This window comes from Lepidothrix coronata, unplaced genomic scaffold (genome assembly GCF_001604755.1).
Source record: "Lepidothrix coronata isolate B3197 unplaced genomic scaffold, Lepidothrix_coronata-1.0 Scaffold11, whole genome shotgun sequence".
Classification (NCBI taxonomy): Eukaryota; Metazoa; Chordata; class Aves; order Passeriformes; family Pipridae; genus Lepidothrix; species Lepidothrix coronata.
In genome coordinates, this window is record NW_016690191.1 from 4546996 (window position 1) to 4565378 (window position 18383).

The following is an 18383-nucleotide window of genomic DNA, read 5'->3' on the forward strand; positions in this document are numbered from 1 at the left end:
CAAACACATCCCAAATCACGAGAGGCACTGGCTATGTTTGGGGCCTTGGCCATAGTCAGAGCTGGTGAAAAATTCCTCAGTCCGTGATGATACAAAAGAGAGGACTTTGGTTCTTCCTTCAGTGTTTTCTTTGCAGTTCGTTAGCAGACATCATGAAAAACAGGTGATTAAGAATGACCTTCAGGACACATCACTTTCAACCTCTTTCCAATTGGAAACACTTTTAACCATAGCTCTTTTCTGTCCCTTGCTCTTAGGGCAAATTTCTGCAGAGGCTCTTATTTTAAATCCTGCACTGATGCTTCTAACCCCAGTCATTAATCTCAGATGCTGGTCCTTGTCAAATACTTGTGGAACATCTCAGTGTACTATATCCACTGAATTTCCCTTAGATACAGTGGCAGTGACATCCTCAGGGAATGCTAACAGATTAGTTGAGTGTGACCTCCCACAACTTCAAGCCACATAAGTTTGGCCTTAACAAACCATTGCTTTCCAGGTGTTCTCTCACAACATCCCTCAAAGTTTAAGAAGCTTTCCAAGAATTTCCCAGAGCAAACATTAAACTTACTGGTCTGTCCCTTGTCTCCATTATGTCCACCACCTTCCACCACTTCCAACTTTCATCCAGCTGCTCCATTTTAAATAGACAGTTTAAAATGTCAGCAAAGAGTTTTGCAACTCGTGTGCATGCCCTCAGGTGTACATTATGGGATGTGCTCTTCATCTGTAGAGAATGCTCACATTGTTTCATGCCCTTGAACAGCTGGCCACTCATATGGGGAGATCTTTCTCTTCATTCTCTACAAAGCTGGATGCAATTTTGGTAGATGAAAAATATTTAATAATCCTTCTCTTATTGCTGATTCAAGCTGGCTTTTGTTCTGTCATCAGTCTAAGTTTTCCATATATCACGCTCAAGATAAACACCTTCTCCTCCACATGCTCTGTACCAGCTCTCAGCAGTGCCCCATCGCAGTCTCAATCTCTTGCTTAGCCAGTCTGGTGTATGTCAGTCCCTTCATCCTGTTTTTTATTATCTTTATTTTTACTAGACTGAATATTTAGGGCAGCCTTCCCAACTGTATCTGAAAGACCTGCACTAAAGCCCAGCCAGATTTCTTCAACTCATTTTGCATTCCCTGTAAGCCTGTTCGCCGAAAGGCCACTGGTTTTGTGCAGCTGCCCTTTCTGCAGACCCTCCTCAGCACTTCAGCTCCGCAGGGAATATAATCACTTCAATTTCAAGTGTATTTATTACAGCTGCTCAATTTCCTTTAATCTGTCATTTCTCCTTCTCCTCCCCCCACAATTGCTTTCTTTTCATTGAGCTATGAGTGCACTGGAGGACGCTTTTACCTCCGACCCTCCCTGCCTGCTCCAGCCCCATCCCTGCACTGGCTCACGCTGGGTGCCTTATGCACTGATTATTGCTCGTTACTGTGTAGCTTAATGAATGTGCCGGGCCCTTTGCACACAAATACTTATGTCACAGACAGCATGCTCCCACTGGTGACCCCTTGGGACTAATTGAGGGAGAGAAGACAAGCCTTTCATGCACAAATTGCCTGTATCATCAGCACCAAGAAGGAAAGAAGGACCGCAAAACTCTCCCAAGCCTGTCTGAGAACCTTAACAGAGTGCCCATGTCTGCCTGAGTCTTGTAAAACAACATAATTCTGGGCAGGGAGAACAACGTTTTTATGTAGGGGATGCATGTCCCTTCCCTGACAAGGCTGAGTGCAAAACCACAAGCATCCCTTCAGAGCTGGAGCTGAAACAGCCAGAGAAGCCCCACTTGACACGAAAACCATCAATGTGCCTCCCCGTATGTTCAGCTGTGTGAGCACGCACACCTCCCGAGGTTTAATTGGTGTATTAATGTATTAAAGCACTGACACAAACAAACAGGGACTGCTTTCATAAGCTACAAAATCCTTGAGTACATTGTAATTAGCTGGGCTTGTTAAACCACTTAATAAGAAACAGATAGCACATGTCTGATGGCCCTGCGTCTTGGCTCAGAGGGAAAGACAGGCAAGTGCTTAAATATTAAATGAGTTCAGGTGAATCCTAAGAACTGTTCCCCCAACGGAGGGAACTTCTGCCCAGGGCAAACAGAGCTGAGACCAGCACCAGGGTCACAGGTTTCCCCTGTCACAGCCCCCGCTCCTCCCCTGGTGTCCATAGCTCCCAGGATGCATCTGGGGTTTTCAAGGAAAGGTGGGAAGGGCTGGCACTGGGTGGAAAGCACCATGTTGGACACAAGGGTGGGTTACCTTTTCAACTGTTAGGCTTCTTCCCCTGTGACATCTCATCTTTGGAGTATTCTGGGGAGGAATTACCTGATTTCTGAAGCAGGTAACTGAGGAGCATGAAGTATATGGCTGTATCTTAGCATCCAGTATATTGATTTGGATGGAGTAAGGAGAAGGGAGCATATTCACATAATTCCATATGATACAGCGGCGCTACCATGCCCTGGATTTCACCAGCTCACAAAGAGGACCAAAAGATTTCTGTCCAGCAAATCATCACCAGGACTCATGCTGTAAATGCCCTTTTCCCACTCCCCACAGAGTCCCAGGAAAGGGGAAAAGTCATCAGGAACACAAACAAAACAGGTTACTCACTGTCCTGAATGCAAATGGGCAGGCAGTGCTTTAATTTTATCCCAAATCCCAGTTTACTCCTACAGTGATACCACCAGTCCATGTGTCTCTGCTCAGTCCAGCTGGCTATCCAGCTCCAAATTTAACTTTCCCCAGCACATCACCACGCACAACTGCAGCTTTCAGAGAGCGGGCAGAGAAGCTCCCTTAAACACCGCCTCCACCCAAGTCCACCACGGGGATTTGCAGCTCTGCAGCTATTCCTAGATCCCAACTGGATTCTTCTTTTCATCTTTGTTCTGCCTCCTATTCTAGTGCTGAACCCCAGGCTTGCTGCCTTGGAGCTTCCTCCAAATGCTGCATTCATTCATTTTTAAAGGTGACCTTCCAACTTTAAAGGAAGTTAGCAAGCCTCACTGTCTTCATTTGCCCTCTCCTTCTTTTCAACCTGCTCTTTATTATGAATTAAAAAGGGGCCTGAAAGGTTTTCTCTATTAAAAAATAAAAGCTTTAGAAAGAGCACATTTCCAAATCATTTCTCTCCCAGTTTTTGCAGCAGCGTCTTGGGTGTCACGGTGTTTGCTTGCTGCAAACTATCAGCTGCCAGCTCTGATGGTGAAACCTGCTGGGGGTTTGGCCACCCACTCGACCCTGTGGGTGCCTGTCACCCCACCCCACCACGGGTCACCCTCTCCCTTGTTCTGTCTCTGCTATTTGGCAAAGCAGTGCCCTGAAAGGTTCTGAGTGAAAAATAACCTTTGAGGGGGCAGGGCTGGTAGTGGGGTTATTTTTAACTTGAACCATACTAGACACCCAGGTTAGACTGCGGCCTCATAAGGTCTTGTGCTGGCACAAATGAAGAGCAGCAAATAATTGAAGTTCTCTTTATTTCACCTTACTGCCAAAAGTGGATCTTACAAGCCCTGGGGCTGTATAGTGGTGGAAAGGGAAGGTGTCTCCAGCCTTTAGCAGTAAGATTACTCCTGCCAATGAATTGGTGACAGTAATTAAAAAGGCAATAGCAAAGCAACATGATAGTTTTCTACTGCTGTGGTACAACATTTTGACATTTAATCAGGAAAAGCAGAACCTGAATTTTTGCTGTAATACAACTGATGTAAGAAGGAAAACCATGATCTTATAAAGTGAAAGCTCAACTTCCAGCCCTTCTCTTAGATTACAGAATCAAACAAACAACAACAAAACACAAAGAAAATGCAAACAACCGACCAGTCCCTCTTCCTCTCTTTCTACTTTGTTGGCTGAGAGTTCTGCTGCTATCCAGACAGGTTGTGTTGACTATTTCTTTCTGCCAAGAGGTCAGGACACCACAAACCAGCATCATACAGCCACACTCTGGATTTAATTATTGGCATTTGCTTCTGTGGACATCTGGCTATCAGGAACAAGGCTGACACCCACAAACTCATTTCATGCTGACCACCAAGTGACCACAAGTGAGCAGAAGCCCTTATTCACAGCTGGCTTGTGCCCCACTGAGCCTAGAAGTGTCTGGCTCAGTTAGAAAACACCCAGCCTCTCTTCTCAAACCATTCAGTTATTCCCCCCTGCCATTGTTTGCCAGATTCAGTGTTAACCCCTCAACCCTATTTGATCCCATAGCATCACTAGGACTCTTTCATTCTCATTCCAAGCCAACATGTCCTTGATTTTCTCAACAGCCCTACTGTGTTCTCACACACTCATTAGGACATACACCTCTTTGAAAGCCAATCATCAAGCTGCACAACATGGGAAGCAGTTGATTAGGTTCTTGCTACAATTATCTACTGAAAGTAGAAGAATAGTTCAGATTTTTAGGAGAAAAAGAGGGTTTCCCAAAGCAAAGGCAAGATTTCAAGGAGGTACTACCAGGTCAAGATTTAGTACAATAAATAATGGAAGGCTCCTCGCCTCACAACCTCAGCCTTTTCTTAGCTCTGATGCTCAGTTTCATCTTTGGGCAATGAATGATTCATGAAGCCTTAAAATATATATAATCTATATCTCCTAGAACAAAGAGTCTTTTTTTCAGGGGGTTGTGAGGGAGCAGGGAGCAGTATGTGTGATGCCTGCACTTGGGCTTGGATGTCCCTTGGGAAAGGACCCTTGTGGGTCCCTGCTTCTTTCCAAACCCGAGAAGCTGTTCTGAGCTTGAAGCTGAGCTCTGTGGGAGACACCAGCTCAGTCTCTCTGACACAGGGACGTACTTGCTACTGAGGGTCTCAAGAGCTGCTGTCTTGAATCACACCCAGAACAAGCTCAGAGCCAGGCTCTTCTCATCCATCAGTGCACTATGGGGGACTTCAGTCATTTATGAAGAATTGCAGATGGGGAAGCTGCAGCAAAAACTTACCTCCATGTCACAGACCCTGAATGCGTTACCGTCCCGACTTCTAGTTCTTTGCCTTGGGCTGTAGATCACATTTAATAAATGTGTCTCTTCCCTTGGAAATCCAACACCATCTTTCCATTATGAATATTTGATTCCTTCTATGCATACAAACACAAACATACACACACCCCTGCACCATGATCAGAGAACATCTACTTACTTCTCCAGAGAAGAAAACCACTTTGGGCAATTCCAGAGTTGTTATGTCAAAGAAACAACTGAAGAGATGGTGATCTGATTTCTACTTGGGGAACCTAAGCATGGAGCTGGGTAAGATCTGGTGAAAGCTCCAACCCACGAGGATCCATTCTTACTCAGAAGGGAGCACAGGGAAATGGGCAGGCAAGAGATGGAGAGGTCTCAGACAGGGATGGCTGGGCAGTAAAATTCCCTGGGGCTCGTGTCCAGCAAGCTTGGGATGCCTCCCTCCTTGTGCTGGCACACCAACAGCTCAGGTACATGGCAGAATGAGCTTCACAGTGCTGTAAACTAAGGGCACAGATGTGCCCCAAAAGGTTGAACCATCCCTTCAAGGGATCATCCAAATACATTCCTGTGCAGCCCTTTGTTTTCAGTGGTCTTTTGGGGGATCAGAGAGCCAGGTTTCAGTCTGTGCTGTATCTACAGCTCATGATCACCACATGTCCTTGCTCTTTTGAATCTTAGAGATCTTCCTTAGAAGGGATGTTGTCGATCCTTACCTATTTGGGTATACCTGATCGTATCTTTTATGCTCAAGAGTCTTCTTTATTTTCTAAGGATGACTGTCTTTTTGGTGAGAGATATTCTTCTTCCCTTGTGAGACTGCTATTGATATCAATCTGCTCGGTTTTTTTGAGGTTCAGGCCAGCACCGCTGAATCCAGAGAAGGAAATTTGGCACAACATTAGATGCTTCACGCATTACAACCATGCGGAGAAGCTTGAGGACCTACAGAGAACAGTACCCAGCTCCCAGGAGTCCCCACTGAGGTTAACAGGATTAAATTGAACTCAGTCTAGTCATAGGATGGTACCGTCATCCAAGATACACTGTCAGGGATTTTGTTACCTTCTTCTGAAGCCGTGGCTGCACAGATCTTCCGCTGGGATTGAGTGGCAAGCGTGTCATATGGCTGCAAAACAGGCTATCCGTCTGTGATGGATGCTCTGCTGGCCCCTGGCAGGAGGGTTAAGGCCCACCACAGCCTTTTTTAGCTTATTGCTAATGAAAATGAGAGGCTGGCACTATCATCAAGGAGTCACCCTGGCAGTTCTGTGCTCCCAAGTTTTCTAAAGAAGCAAACAGCTATGCCAACCACTTCCCACAGCTCTGCCGTACCTGCTGGCACCCCGGCTGTATCCTCCAGTCTCCAGACCTGACCCGGGTGGTCGAACAGGAGCAGCCATGGGTGTTAACCCTGGTCTCTGGCAGCACTTGGCTCTTCTCATTTTCCACTCCCACACAGTGCCAGATCTGCAGCGCTTCCAGCCAGAAGAGCCCCTGCTTTCTCCTGAGCAGGGACTGACAGTTTCTCACTGATACTGTCTAATGCAGTCACTTATCATTTATGCATTTAGAGCAGATCCATCAAAATAATTGCTGCTAGAGGTCTGAATTCAATACATTACACACAAGAGCTCCCTGAAAGGAGAAAAATGACACTTACCTGCCTTTAAGTGAGTCCCTTCTCAGTCGCCTGCAACATCTGTGCACCGTGACATATGGTGGCTTTGGGGGATGGGTACCACTGGAGCTGTTCTAGCAGTGCTGAGCATGTGACTGGAGCTTAAACACTCTGAAACTTTCAAACCCTCTGGGACCATCCGATGAAAAAATGTCTCTCAGAATACACAAAGCAAACCTGCAGCCACCTTCAGGAGTCTGCTGGGGACTGGATCAGGCACTATCAAGGAAGAAGTGACTGCACAGCTGTTCCTATCATCCCCAAATATTGTCTGACATTGACACAGCAAACCCAAAATGCTCGGTTGATCCGGAATATCTCTAAAATTTCCAGGCAACAAGGCCTCATGAGGAAACCTGAGCAAAGGTGCAACTCTTTAGCCCGGTAAGACAAGCTCACAACAGTGACATTTGAAATGTGTACACTGTATTATCATGATGTCACCTTACATGCTTGTTATTGGCACCAGGAGCTGAATCCTGGCAGGACCAGGCCTTGGACACATCAGCTTGCAAGACCATGAACTCCTTCTCGCTTGCATCATATGTTGCAATATACTCCACCACCTCATTGGCCTTGTCCATGGACAGCAAACATCCTTCCCTCCCTCTCCCAATTATCTTAATAAACAGCCTAGACACATCTCTGACTCACTTAAAATAATGATGACCTGGCCACAGTCAGTTTGTTCAGACATCCTGGCAGTTTACCGAGCCTAATGCAACTTCAGTGTGGCTCTGCCTGACTCCCCACAAACAAGGCTGACCTCCAGCAGTGGCTGCACTGACAACAGTGGATGGAGACCCACACACAGGTCAGACACTGCCTGCTCCCAGAATTCAGGCTGGAGCCATGAAAGCTACTTGCTCTGAAAACAAGCTCTTAACTACTCCAAAGGCCCAGGCAAAGGCAGTTTTTCTTGCCTGCAGACTGATCTCTTGGGATGGTACCGGTCCCAAGATACAAAACAGAAACATGGGGTTAAGGACAACCCCAAATACCACATGACTGAATGAAGAGCATCTCTGCATATTACATTTCTGCCTGCCTGTCTGAAACATTCACTCATCCAACCTGAGAGCAAAACCAGCATCCATCACACAACATGAATATTTGAAGCAAAACCTTTGAGAAAAAAAGGCCAAATATTATGAAATCATAAGAAAATCCTTACAAAAAGCCAACTTCTCTGCAGGAATCAAACACGGGTCACAAATGACTCACTAACAGCAGAGCAAGTCATTTAACCAGCGCTTGGAACAAATCCCTCTACTTTGTATAGAACAACCAAAATTTATTCCTGCTGATTAGTCAGCAGTTACACTCACGAGTTCAAAATTAATATAAAAATTCAAATGTAGTTGTCTTGTACTTGCACTCTGCTTTACTGCTGGAGAGACTATCATCTTTATGAAGGAATCCTCCTGCAGTTATTTACCAGTATGGGAGTGTGGGTTGGGATTTATTCTAGCTCTGTGGCATCAGACTACATGCTGGCACCACCAAGGAGCCTGTCTGTCACAAGGAATGTAGGGGGGATGACACTGGAGAAACCACAAAAGAGACAGGCAAAGCAAAATTCACCACAAGAGCAGAAGATACATCATCACTTCACCAGGTAAAGCACATTTTCCAGCTGTGTGTGTGCTGGTCTCCTGTCATACTCTCTTCCCTTCAAAGCAGCTGTATGCACTTCCCCACAGCTTGTAAAACTTTTCTTCCAATTGCTCAGGCTCTGCAGGCACTGGTAAGTACATGGTTAATAAGGACTCCTTGGCTCATTGCACAAACTGCACCAAAAGTGCTTCCAAATGTTAAGAAAAATGAAGTCACTCAGCATTGATTTCTCTTATGGTCTCTTGCTGCTGCTCCTCCAAACCCATGGTTTTTAGCTTTACTCCTGTGTCTAGGCCTCTTTATCCTCTGCTAATGCCAGAGCTTAACCCTGAGGATCTGCAGCTTGTTCTGGGTACAAGTCAGAGCACAGCAGTGATGCAGTGCTGCAGTTTGCTGAAGCAGCAGAAGCAACTCCTTCTGACTGCCCACAGCTCCCAGGAATTCTGCCTCCCTCGACAGCAGGACACAGATACAGGGAAACAGCAAAGACCTCCTGGTGGATAAAACCACCACCTTCAAAAGAAGCTTCAGCCTCTTTGGAAAGAAGGGGTGACTCCTTAAAAGCACATCTAAATAAAGAAAAGAGCAGCAAAGAGCATCAGGACTTGTTTGGTGCAATGTGGATAAGCAGCTGTGGAGACTCAATATACCCTGATCATGACCTGCAGCATCACACACATCAGACACTGCCCTGCAGCAAGTCTGAGCCCAAGGTCCCACCAGGCCATGCACTGATTCCATCCTGCAGAAAGCTACAGTGCCAGAAACATACAGTGCCCATCATGCTGACTCCAAGTGTGAACTAAAAGAAACATGATTCCATCTTTTTAGAGTCAAAATGCAGAGAAACAAAACTTTGTTTCTTTGCTTACTCACGCACAGGCTCTACACTCTACAAGAACTAAGAAGGCAGGGTTGTGGTGTTCAGGAGGAGCTGATATGGACCACTGCCTGCACCCTACCAAACCAGTACCCTGAGCTTCCTCAGTAGCAAGCTCTGAAATCAGCTCAAGAGTCATTTGAAGTCAGCCTTGGGAGGGAGAGCAGGACAGCAGCATCAGCTCATGGTCCACTGTCACAAAGAAGATGGAGCCTTCACATGGGTAATTCAAGCAATAAGGGATGACCAAGAAGCAAGAACAAGGAGAAACAAGTGCCAAATCCCTCTGCAATGCACGTCAGAGCCTGTGGGCATAGTTAAACCAGCTCCTTTGGAACTGGCAGCATTAAAAACATTTTAGGAATACTTATGTAAGGACTCAGTTGCCCTGAAACACAAAGCCAAGTGAAACAAAGCTGACCACCATACCAGCAGCCTAGGTAATTAGCTAATCAACCATTGTTTGAAATGTTTCTGGTTTGTGAAATCTGATAACAGATCCTGGAGTAGTGGGGAGGAAGAGGCAGAGCTTCCAACACTCATGTTTGTTTCCCACACCTCAGAAAGGAGAAGGAAACAGGGATGAAATCCAATGCAGCTCAGCTACTCATCCTCTGTGTAAGGTTATGTCAGGGGACAACCATTTGCCTCAGGCATTAAAGACATTCCTGGAAAGGTTAAGGTCTCAGTCATCACCTAATCCTGAAAACCACAGCATCCAATCACTTCTAGAGACATAGTCATTAGAAGGGAATGGCATGCAGAAATTCATTCATAGCATCATTTTGTGACATTCGGTTGAAAGTCATGCCAGAAAGTTATAGGAACAGAAGAATGCTGGAAAACATGTTTTTGATTTGCTCATCAAAACTCTTACCAGGTTTTCTAAGAGGATTCCAGCACCATCCACCAATATCTGCTCAAACACACCCCAGCCTCATGGCCATAGTCACCTGTAGGTTGGCACAGAGGCTTTTAGTTACATAAATGACATCTCCCGTTAACAATTCTGAGACACAACCACTAAGACACATCCTCAAGCCAAGCCCTGCATGCTGCAGAGTGGTTTCTTTCTCCTCCTGGAGCATCCAACAATCTGGACATGAACTCCTGATGAGGAACCTGAGTGTAGCACTCACCTGTACCCCACTGACTCTACATCAAACACATCCCTGCTAGTTAACAGGAGGCTAATTGTTCCTGAGGATGGGAAAACAACACCCAACAGGTGATCAATTTGCACAGGCAAGCAAGGAGACCTGAAGCAACAACATGTCCTGAAACAAAAGCACTGCAGCCAGAACAATCTTTTAATGTCAAGCTCCCTAAGAGATAAGGCTTCTAATAAAACTTTTTCCACTAACTATAGAAACTCTTGGCAAACTCTGACACAAACTCCCTGCAGTAGCAGCTCGTCCCTGAGAATATGACCATTTTGAACTACAAAACCCAGCAGGTTGTCAACTGAGATCATCAGCAGCTAAGCTCTCAGGCAAGAAAACATCTTTGTGCCCGATGAGAGTGACAGAAACAAGAGCTACACCTGAGCAATGTTCCCATCACAAAAGTAAATCCCACCCTCCACACCCACCAAAGAAGAAAACAAACCAAAATCCCCACACATGGACCATTGTCACGAAGAAGTAGACTATAGGACATGTCATTCTGAACGTTTATTTATTTTGTCTTCAAAGAAGAGCCTGGTGCAGCTGTTTCGTTAGAAAATAAAGTGTTTATTAAGAAACTAGACATTGAACACCCCTATAGTCTCTGTGAAAAGGGACCGTCCCATTTCCCATTAGCACAGGATGATAGTTATGGCAAGATAAGAATGCTCAAAGATGGAGGAATCTCATTGACAGAAAATGAGGTAATGATTTACAATAATTAAAAATAAAATAAAATTTAAAAAAACCCCATCCTTAGACTTGCTACTTAAAGCCACCAATCGCAAACAGCCACGACTGGCTTTCATTTTCAGCAGTGAGGAACCAGAGACTTTAATTGGTGTTAAACAAATTGAGACATCTATCACAGTGGGGAGAACTGCTTTTAATTATGTTGTACGGTCCGGAGGATTTCTTCTAAGCAGAGATGGACCTGAGCTGCAAAATTCAACCCTTCCTCTGCTAAGGTGTTTGGGTATAGGCTTCTGGTCCAGGCCCACAGATGTATCTCTACAACTGATACACACGGTTGAAAGCAGAGTCCCCTGAACAGTGCTAGGGAGAGGAGACAGTTCAGATGGACAAGACATCCCCAGGTCAGGTGGGCGACTTCCAGGAGATGGGGAAATTCAGTTCAGACAAGCACCCAGTGATTCACACTCTCGGTGAAGCTCCTCCTCACTCTGTGAATCTGCAGAATTGAGGTGTCAACAACACACGGCTGTAGGTCCTCTCTGGCAGTGCACCTCTTGCATTTCCAGCTCCGATGCGGGCAGGAAACGTTGTTGGGAGATTTGGTCATGGTTTCTGAAGCCATCCAACCTGAGCCAGGTCTCCTTGTAGTAACGCAGATGCCCCCCTAAGGCATGTCTGTTAACTTAAAGCAATCTGCCACCATCTCTCCAGTACTCTTCTATTGCACTTTACCTTTTCATGCAAATAAACCAGGAGAAGAAGCGAGAGAATGGAATATTCCCAGGGACATCCCTATGGAACAGCTGATACTAAAACCTCCTGGCAATCTCCAGATTGGTTCATGAAGGTCACCTGTAAAGGCAAGATGAAGCAGAACATACCATTCTGAGGCTTCTGCCCAGTTCTAGTGGAGAGGGACCATGACTTTTTCCAGTGGCAGTGACCCTTGAGGGCTGGTGATTTAGAGACACCCCTGATGTGATAAGGTCATCTCAGGCCACCAAGAAGGCAAGCAAAGCTGAGTGGCTGGTGAGCAAGCTCCTGGTCCAATATTCCTCTCAAAAGGATCTGGCCACACCTGAAGCTTTTGGAAGGTTTTTTGTCCTCTAGAAAAAAATCTGCTTTGCTTATAGGTTATGACTGATATGTGTGAGCAAATCCGTGTTTCCTGTACATGTGACATCCAGAGAGTCCAAGGAAAGCCCTGCAAGTTGCCACAAGGGCAGCTGGCTTCTCTTGAGGACAGGATAAAAGGGTTTACTTTTCTATCTGAGAGGCTTTGGATGAAGTAAGACAAAAGTGGGATGGGAGAAGGGGAGAGAATACGAATATTGGCCAGAACCAGATTGATACCCCTGTTTTTGCCAGAGAAGAAGCAGCAGAATACTTTTTTTTCCTCTCCTTCAGTCAGCCAGCCTTGAGCTGATGGTTCTGTGTATGTGACTGGGTTACAATCAATCTCTAGTGGGGTGGGAATACAGGGGAGAGCTAAAGGGGGCTGGAAAAGGCCCAGTAACTGGGACCTGCGTGCGTCTGATATGCTTTTCCACTTTGTTTACTGCTCTAGTCCTGGCAAGGACACAGACCCTCCTGCGCTATGGATTCTCCATCCACGCGGGAAGTCCAAGCAACTCCTCAGATAAAGCTCATCATTTAAGCAGCAGGGAGAGACCAGAGTACGACAACGATATAGTCAGATCCAACGAGCCGCTCTAACACAGACAGACAGACAGACAGACAAAAAAAGCCTCCTAGAATATGTGCACTCCAAAGATAACCACACTCTCTTCCTGTCAGAGAAGTAAGATTATTTTTTTTCTTTCCATCCTCATTCCTTCCAACATTATTTTCTGTGCAAGAACTGGGAGCGGGGCTGCCTTTGTTCTTACCAAAAGTCTTCATTCTGCTTTAGTTTCTTCCAGGCCTCGGCTCGCTCTGGGAGACCTCCCATGGCGGTGCCACATAAGAGGTGATGGCAGCATTCACTGGGTGTTGCGAAGACACAAGCTTACAAGGAAAACTCCAAGCAGGGAGGACATGACTAAAGGTGTCAGTTTGGTTGGCTTGGTTGGTTTTTGTTTTGTGTTTTATTTTAAAGCAAAAGTACAATTATTTACTGTGTTATTAGGATGACTCCTTTCAATTGGGTTTTAATTCTCTTTATTTGCTCTCATTGCTGCTGTTGTGCCTTGCAGGAATATTTAACGAACACAGCGACCATTGGAGGAAAAGAACAACCCTGTTATCTGGTGACAGAAAACCACAGTTTCAGTTGGCTTTAACGTGTGTACAGGCAGGGCTGTAGAGTCCTATTAGGAGGAGACCTCAATCCATACAGACCACGCTTACTGCTTCCCACCATTTTGAGGGCACAGCCTATAAACTTGACATCAGAACAGGGACTTTTAAGGAGTTTTTAAAAGCCATGACGTCCTTTGCTGAAATAAACACTGACATCCTCAACATAAATGCCTTGGTTAAGAGGTTTGGAATGTCCAGGGAGGCTTATTGGATTCAACATAATTTCTCTGAAACCTAAAGGGGGAAAAAAAACAGAAAAAAGAAAAAAGCAAAATAAAGTAAACGAAAAAACAAAAAAGAGCAAAACTAGAAAAAAAGAGAGAGATATCGACACACATGTAATTATATAAAAAAGAACCAAATGAATAACTAGCAAACAGCTGCTGTTAAATTAAAGCCAAAATGTCTTCTCCAGGCAGGGCTACCTTGCTCTATTTCTCCATAAAGAACAGGCAATCATTTCATGTGGAGCGTGCAGGCACAAGTGCTCTGAGGACAAGGGCATGCAAGAGGTCTGGACTGAGAATTGGAAACAGCTCTTTTCTAGGTGTTCCTTCTAAGATCAAATTCCTATCTAGTCCATCTTTCCCCTAGGCAGACACTGAGGAAAATGGATATTCCTTCCTATGTCTACTTTTGTCTCATGATTTATCTAATCTGGCTTAACATGCCTGAAGCCAAAGAGTACCATTGCAAGGTTGGGGAGTCCTGACTCTCCTAACCCTGTGGACCTCTCTTAATCCCAGCTGTCCCATCTACACTGAATCCTGCATGCTGGAGGCATCTTCTCCTTACACAACCCCCCCTCTCTAAAAGTTATTTGAAGGTTTAGAATTTGCCAGAAATACTGGCCAGATGAGAAAGAAAAATAACAGGAGCAGAGAACTTAGGCAAGCTCCTTCCTTCAGTCCATCAAATTTACTGGGCAAATACAATACTTTCAAGAATTGTATGAAATACCTCTTCAGAATGTTCCTGCCTTGGGATGCCCCAGCCAGGGAAACTCACTGCTACTATATGATCCTAATACAGATATGACTGGATATTAACTACTGATCCTCCCGTGCTATGGATTCTTCATCCATGTGGGAAGTCCAGACATGACAAAATGAATATTATTGTCTGAAGCCAAATAAATGCAAATATTCAAGGATTTGTCAGAGAATTCTCTGAATTGCAGGAAGCAAACCTGTTATGGAGCACTGGGTGTGAGCTCCAGGAGGGAATCCTTCTGCTAAGACACCCAGTCCCTCAGCTCTCTCCTCAAGGTCTGACTGAAGGAGGGCACATTCTGGTTCACTGTTCCTGATATTTACCTTACATTTCCCTTCTTCCTGACTCAACCTCCCTGTTTTCTATCATCTTTGTGCTAAGTCCATCAAGTTCTTGCAGAAGAGACTCATGAGTTTGACTTCAGGTGTCACCATTTCTTACATTACTTTCTCAGACACCCATTTGTAGTAGTATTTCTAGAACTGAGGCCATCCCAAGGGACTGGAAAGAGACATGGCAGGAATAGGTATAGGGCATTGAAGGTAGCTGCTAAGACTGCAATGAAATGGCTCTTTGCTCAGATCAAGTATTTGGACATAAGAGGCTTCTATGCCACGTTACCAAAACCCCCAATACAGATGCACCGAGTTGCCACAACCAAGAAATGCATGGCAGGATCCTGAGGATTGCTCTAATCTATTCCAAATTCTCATGGGTCTAACGGTTTTTTCCAAGAAAATTCCTGTGATTTCTTGGCTACATAATTGCTCTAAGGTTTGGAAAATGCTCATGCTCCTCATATGGTCACAGGATCCTCAAAAAATCTGCTAAGTTTGCCCAAGTCTGCCATCACTAGAATAGCATGGAGCAGCTTGGATGCCATTAAGAATTGATTTCAGTAGGAAAGATGCTTTCCAATAGGCTAAGAAATTTTCCCACACCAAATCTACACCAGCCAGAGGATTTTGTTTTCCTATTTCTTCTTTCTATTCATTCTTTTATATCTATTTATATTTCTTCCCTGCACTATCTTACTCCATCTGCTCATCAAACACATGCCTCCTTTGATGGACTTGAGGATGCAGACAAAAACTGTTTGTTTGCTTTGGAACTGTTTAAAATTGTTTGGGGGAAGCTATCTGTTATTCTCAGTGGCCCTTAAGGATTGATCCATGTGGGAGAATAAGCCAGGCTCGGCTTCGGTTCGTGTGTCATAAATAATATTCATAGGCAAATTCCAAGCATTGAAATATCATTAGTAGTGAGAAAGAGCCTAGCTCAACTCTCACAGTTTAAAGTGCTGAAGCTTGGAAATGTGTATGTAAACTAAGTCCATTTCTTATTAGATGCACTGGGACACAAATAAATACGGCATCCCTGAACATCACTATTTATCGTGTTTTGTTTTTCGTAATATAAATATATTTTATGGCCACCAAAGGATAGCTGGGAAAGTCTATCCTCAACAATACCAAGTATCTCCAAGGAGAACTCCAGTCTGCTTTATTTTCTTTTCATTTCTTAGCTCTGCTAAATTAAGGCAATTTAACTTCTGCCGGACCACATCCAACAGACCTAAAAACCCACTGGGGACACACAGCCCCAGCAAAGGGACATGTGAAAGATCAGCAAGACTTAAGGCTGGGGACACCAAGGGCTCTGCTCTTCGCCATCAGCTCTATGCTGTGAATTGCACCTGCAGGGACCTCCAGTGACAGCAGGGTCTTTGCAGAACGGGGCTGCAGGAGGGGTCATCCCACAACAGACATGCAGCCACTGCTGAGGGACGATTGGGAGTGTGGCAGGAGGACAGCCTGTGTTTCTGAAGTTTAGGGGCTGAACACACATACCACTGACTTGGGAATGCAATGCAGCATCGGTCGTTTTGGCATCCTCTCCTTCTGATTTATTAAAGTCCCCAAAGAATCTGAAAAAAAGCATGCTTCTCTCTTGACTGGTTTTCTCTGCCTTTCTCACTGCTGTCTCCCATATTGTAATGCTACCTTCAACCCCATTCTCTTGTATGGAGCAGAAACCAACAAGGCTCTTGCTACGCTTATGTCTTCACTGTCAGATGTGAGATGGATGATGCTCACTGAGATGTCAAGGGTTAAAATGGGTGAATCTCAACAGGTTCAGAGTTTGGATGCTGCTATGACAAATGTCATCCACCATCCAAGCTATTAGCTTCTGAAGAACTGGCTTGGAAATGTCTTTAAAAATGTGGGGGTTTCCAAAGGAAAAAGAAAAGAGAACTAGAAATGTTCAACTTCCTAGAAAGAGTTGGGGAAATAAACAGTCCCTTTTGTGGAGTTTCACATTTGTCAGTGCCAGCTGGAAAATGGGAGGAAAAATACTATTTTTGACACTGGTTGTAGATTTGGAGGGAAACTCCATTATGCAAGCCTGAAAATAGTAAGGAGGTAAAAAATCCCCACCCTGTAGATTCAAATCAAAAGCATCTCCAAAGACCTACAAAATTGGGAAGGGTCTGACAGATTAAACTGTTTGCTTCTCCCTGTTCTACTGAGATCACTTTTTAAACTAAAACATAATATTGTCTCTACTAATAGCCATGGTATGGTAGTGGAATAAATGTATGGAGAGTGTTGGAGAATAGGGAAGGAGGAATGAGCTCAGACTTGCTGTGCAGCTCTAACAGCTTGAGATGGAGGGGGCAGATGGGGTATTTCTCTAAGCAGGCTGGATGGATGTGGCAATGAAAGGACAAGAAAACTGAAGGCAACCAAACCATGCATTCAGTTTTTGTCCTCAACCCTGGCCATCCACTTAGTCCTCCAGAGCTGTCTTGTGTTTCCCAACACCCTGGTTACTGAGTCTTGGCCATTCTGCCCCACGTCCATACCAATCCAGCCTACAGACAGTACCCTGCCAGGAGCACACACTTCCTCCTCTGACTGAGAGCAAGACTAATGAGACAAACCAGATAACTTCGCTGTGCCTTCACTGTTTGCCTTCTGGTAAAATTGCTACCATTCAATACAGCATGATTCTAGGACTTTGGAGACCCGAGGCTGCTCCACATCACCTGAGAAGAGCAGCAGAGAATGTGACACAGGGAGGCGAGGGAATGACGCAGAAAATGATGCACAGCTCCTCACGCCATCCCTATCTGCCACAGCAGGAGTCGTGCAGATCGGTTCTGAAACCCAGGCATAGAACCTGCTTCTGAAACAGCAATATAAATTGCTGTGGGAATGGATGAGAAAAGCAACAGGATGCCATGTAACGCCTGGCAAAAATGGGTTAAACAAAAATAGCAAATTAAAGGCAACAAGCTGGCCAAACATAACACGGCTATCCACACAGCTCGCGTTAGGCAACAGAGCTTTGAGCTCTCTTCCGTGTCACAGCAGAATTTATGATATAAAGGAAAAGCAATAGGAGACTCCAACAACAGTGTACATTTTATCTTTCTCTATGCAGAGATATGAAGTATGAATAGCATCAAAGAAGGTATGAAAACCACCAAGCCTGGCCTGCATCCAGAGCGAAGGAAACAGCCATCCGTCTAGTCAAAGTCAGCACTGATACATCTATATCTGAGGGGGGAGCAACACAATGATCCAGGTTTCCTGTCATGGATGAGTTCATCTGCAGGGCTAGGAAACAAAACCATCTTCTTTTTTTTTCTTCTCCTCCCACCATATAGCAGGGCAAGATGCAGCTCAGCCTGAGGCCTCACTTGCCACAACAAAGCAGGTCACAGAAGCTCAGCAGCAGCACACTGGGAGGTTCTCCCTGATGCTCTCAGCTGCAGAGAAGCACAGCATCTCCTCTCCTGTGCAAGGTAAAGTCAAAGAGCCTAGATCTCCTCTCGCTTACACCAGCCCAACACTGTTGACCGCAATGGAGAACAGCAAGTAAATTCAGTCCGCAGATGAATTTCACACCAATACACAGAGCTCAAGCAGATCTCCAAGTAGATAACACCTCTTTTTAGATTCACAGAAAGGCTCCAAGAGCTACAGAAATGCTTATAATCATTCATTTTCAGGGAGACAGAGTCCTTATTCCCCTCCACGGCAGCTCATCT

The 18383-nt window shown here is 45.0% G+C and overlaps 1 protein-coding gene across 3 annotated transcripts in view; it reads right to left on the reverse strand.

Annotated features, from left to right (window-relative positions):
• Positions 1–18383, reverse strand: part of NTRK3 (neurotrophic receptor tyrosine kinase 3) — a 219312-nt gene that overhangs the window by 64111 nt on the left and 136818 nt on the right. The window contains exon 13 of one of the 3 annotated variants that reach the window (XM_017805165.1): positions 10883–13567. The exons of the other annotated variants lie outside the window; for them this stretch is intronic. Within the exon in view, the coding sequence (XP_017660654.1) occupies positions 13449–13567 (119 nt within the window). The 3' untranslated portion in view covers positions 10883–13448. Of the gene's footprint in view, positions 1–10882; positions 13568–18383 lie in introns of those variants that run through there. 3 annotated transcript variants of the gene reach the window in all.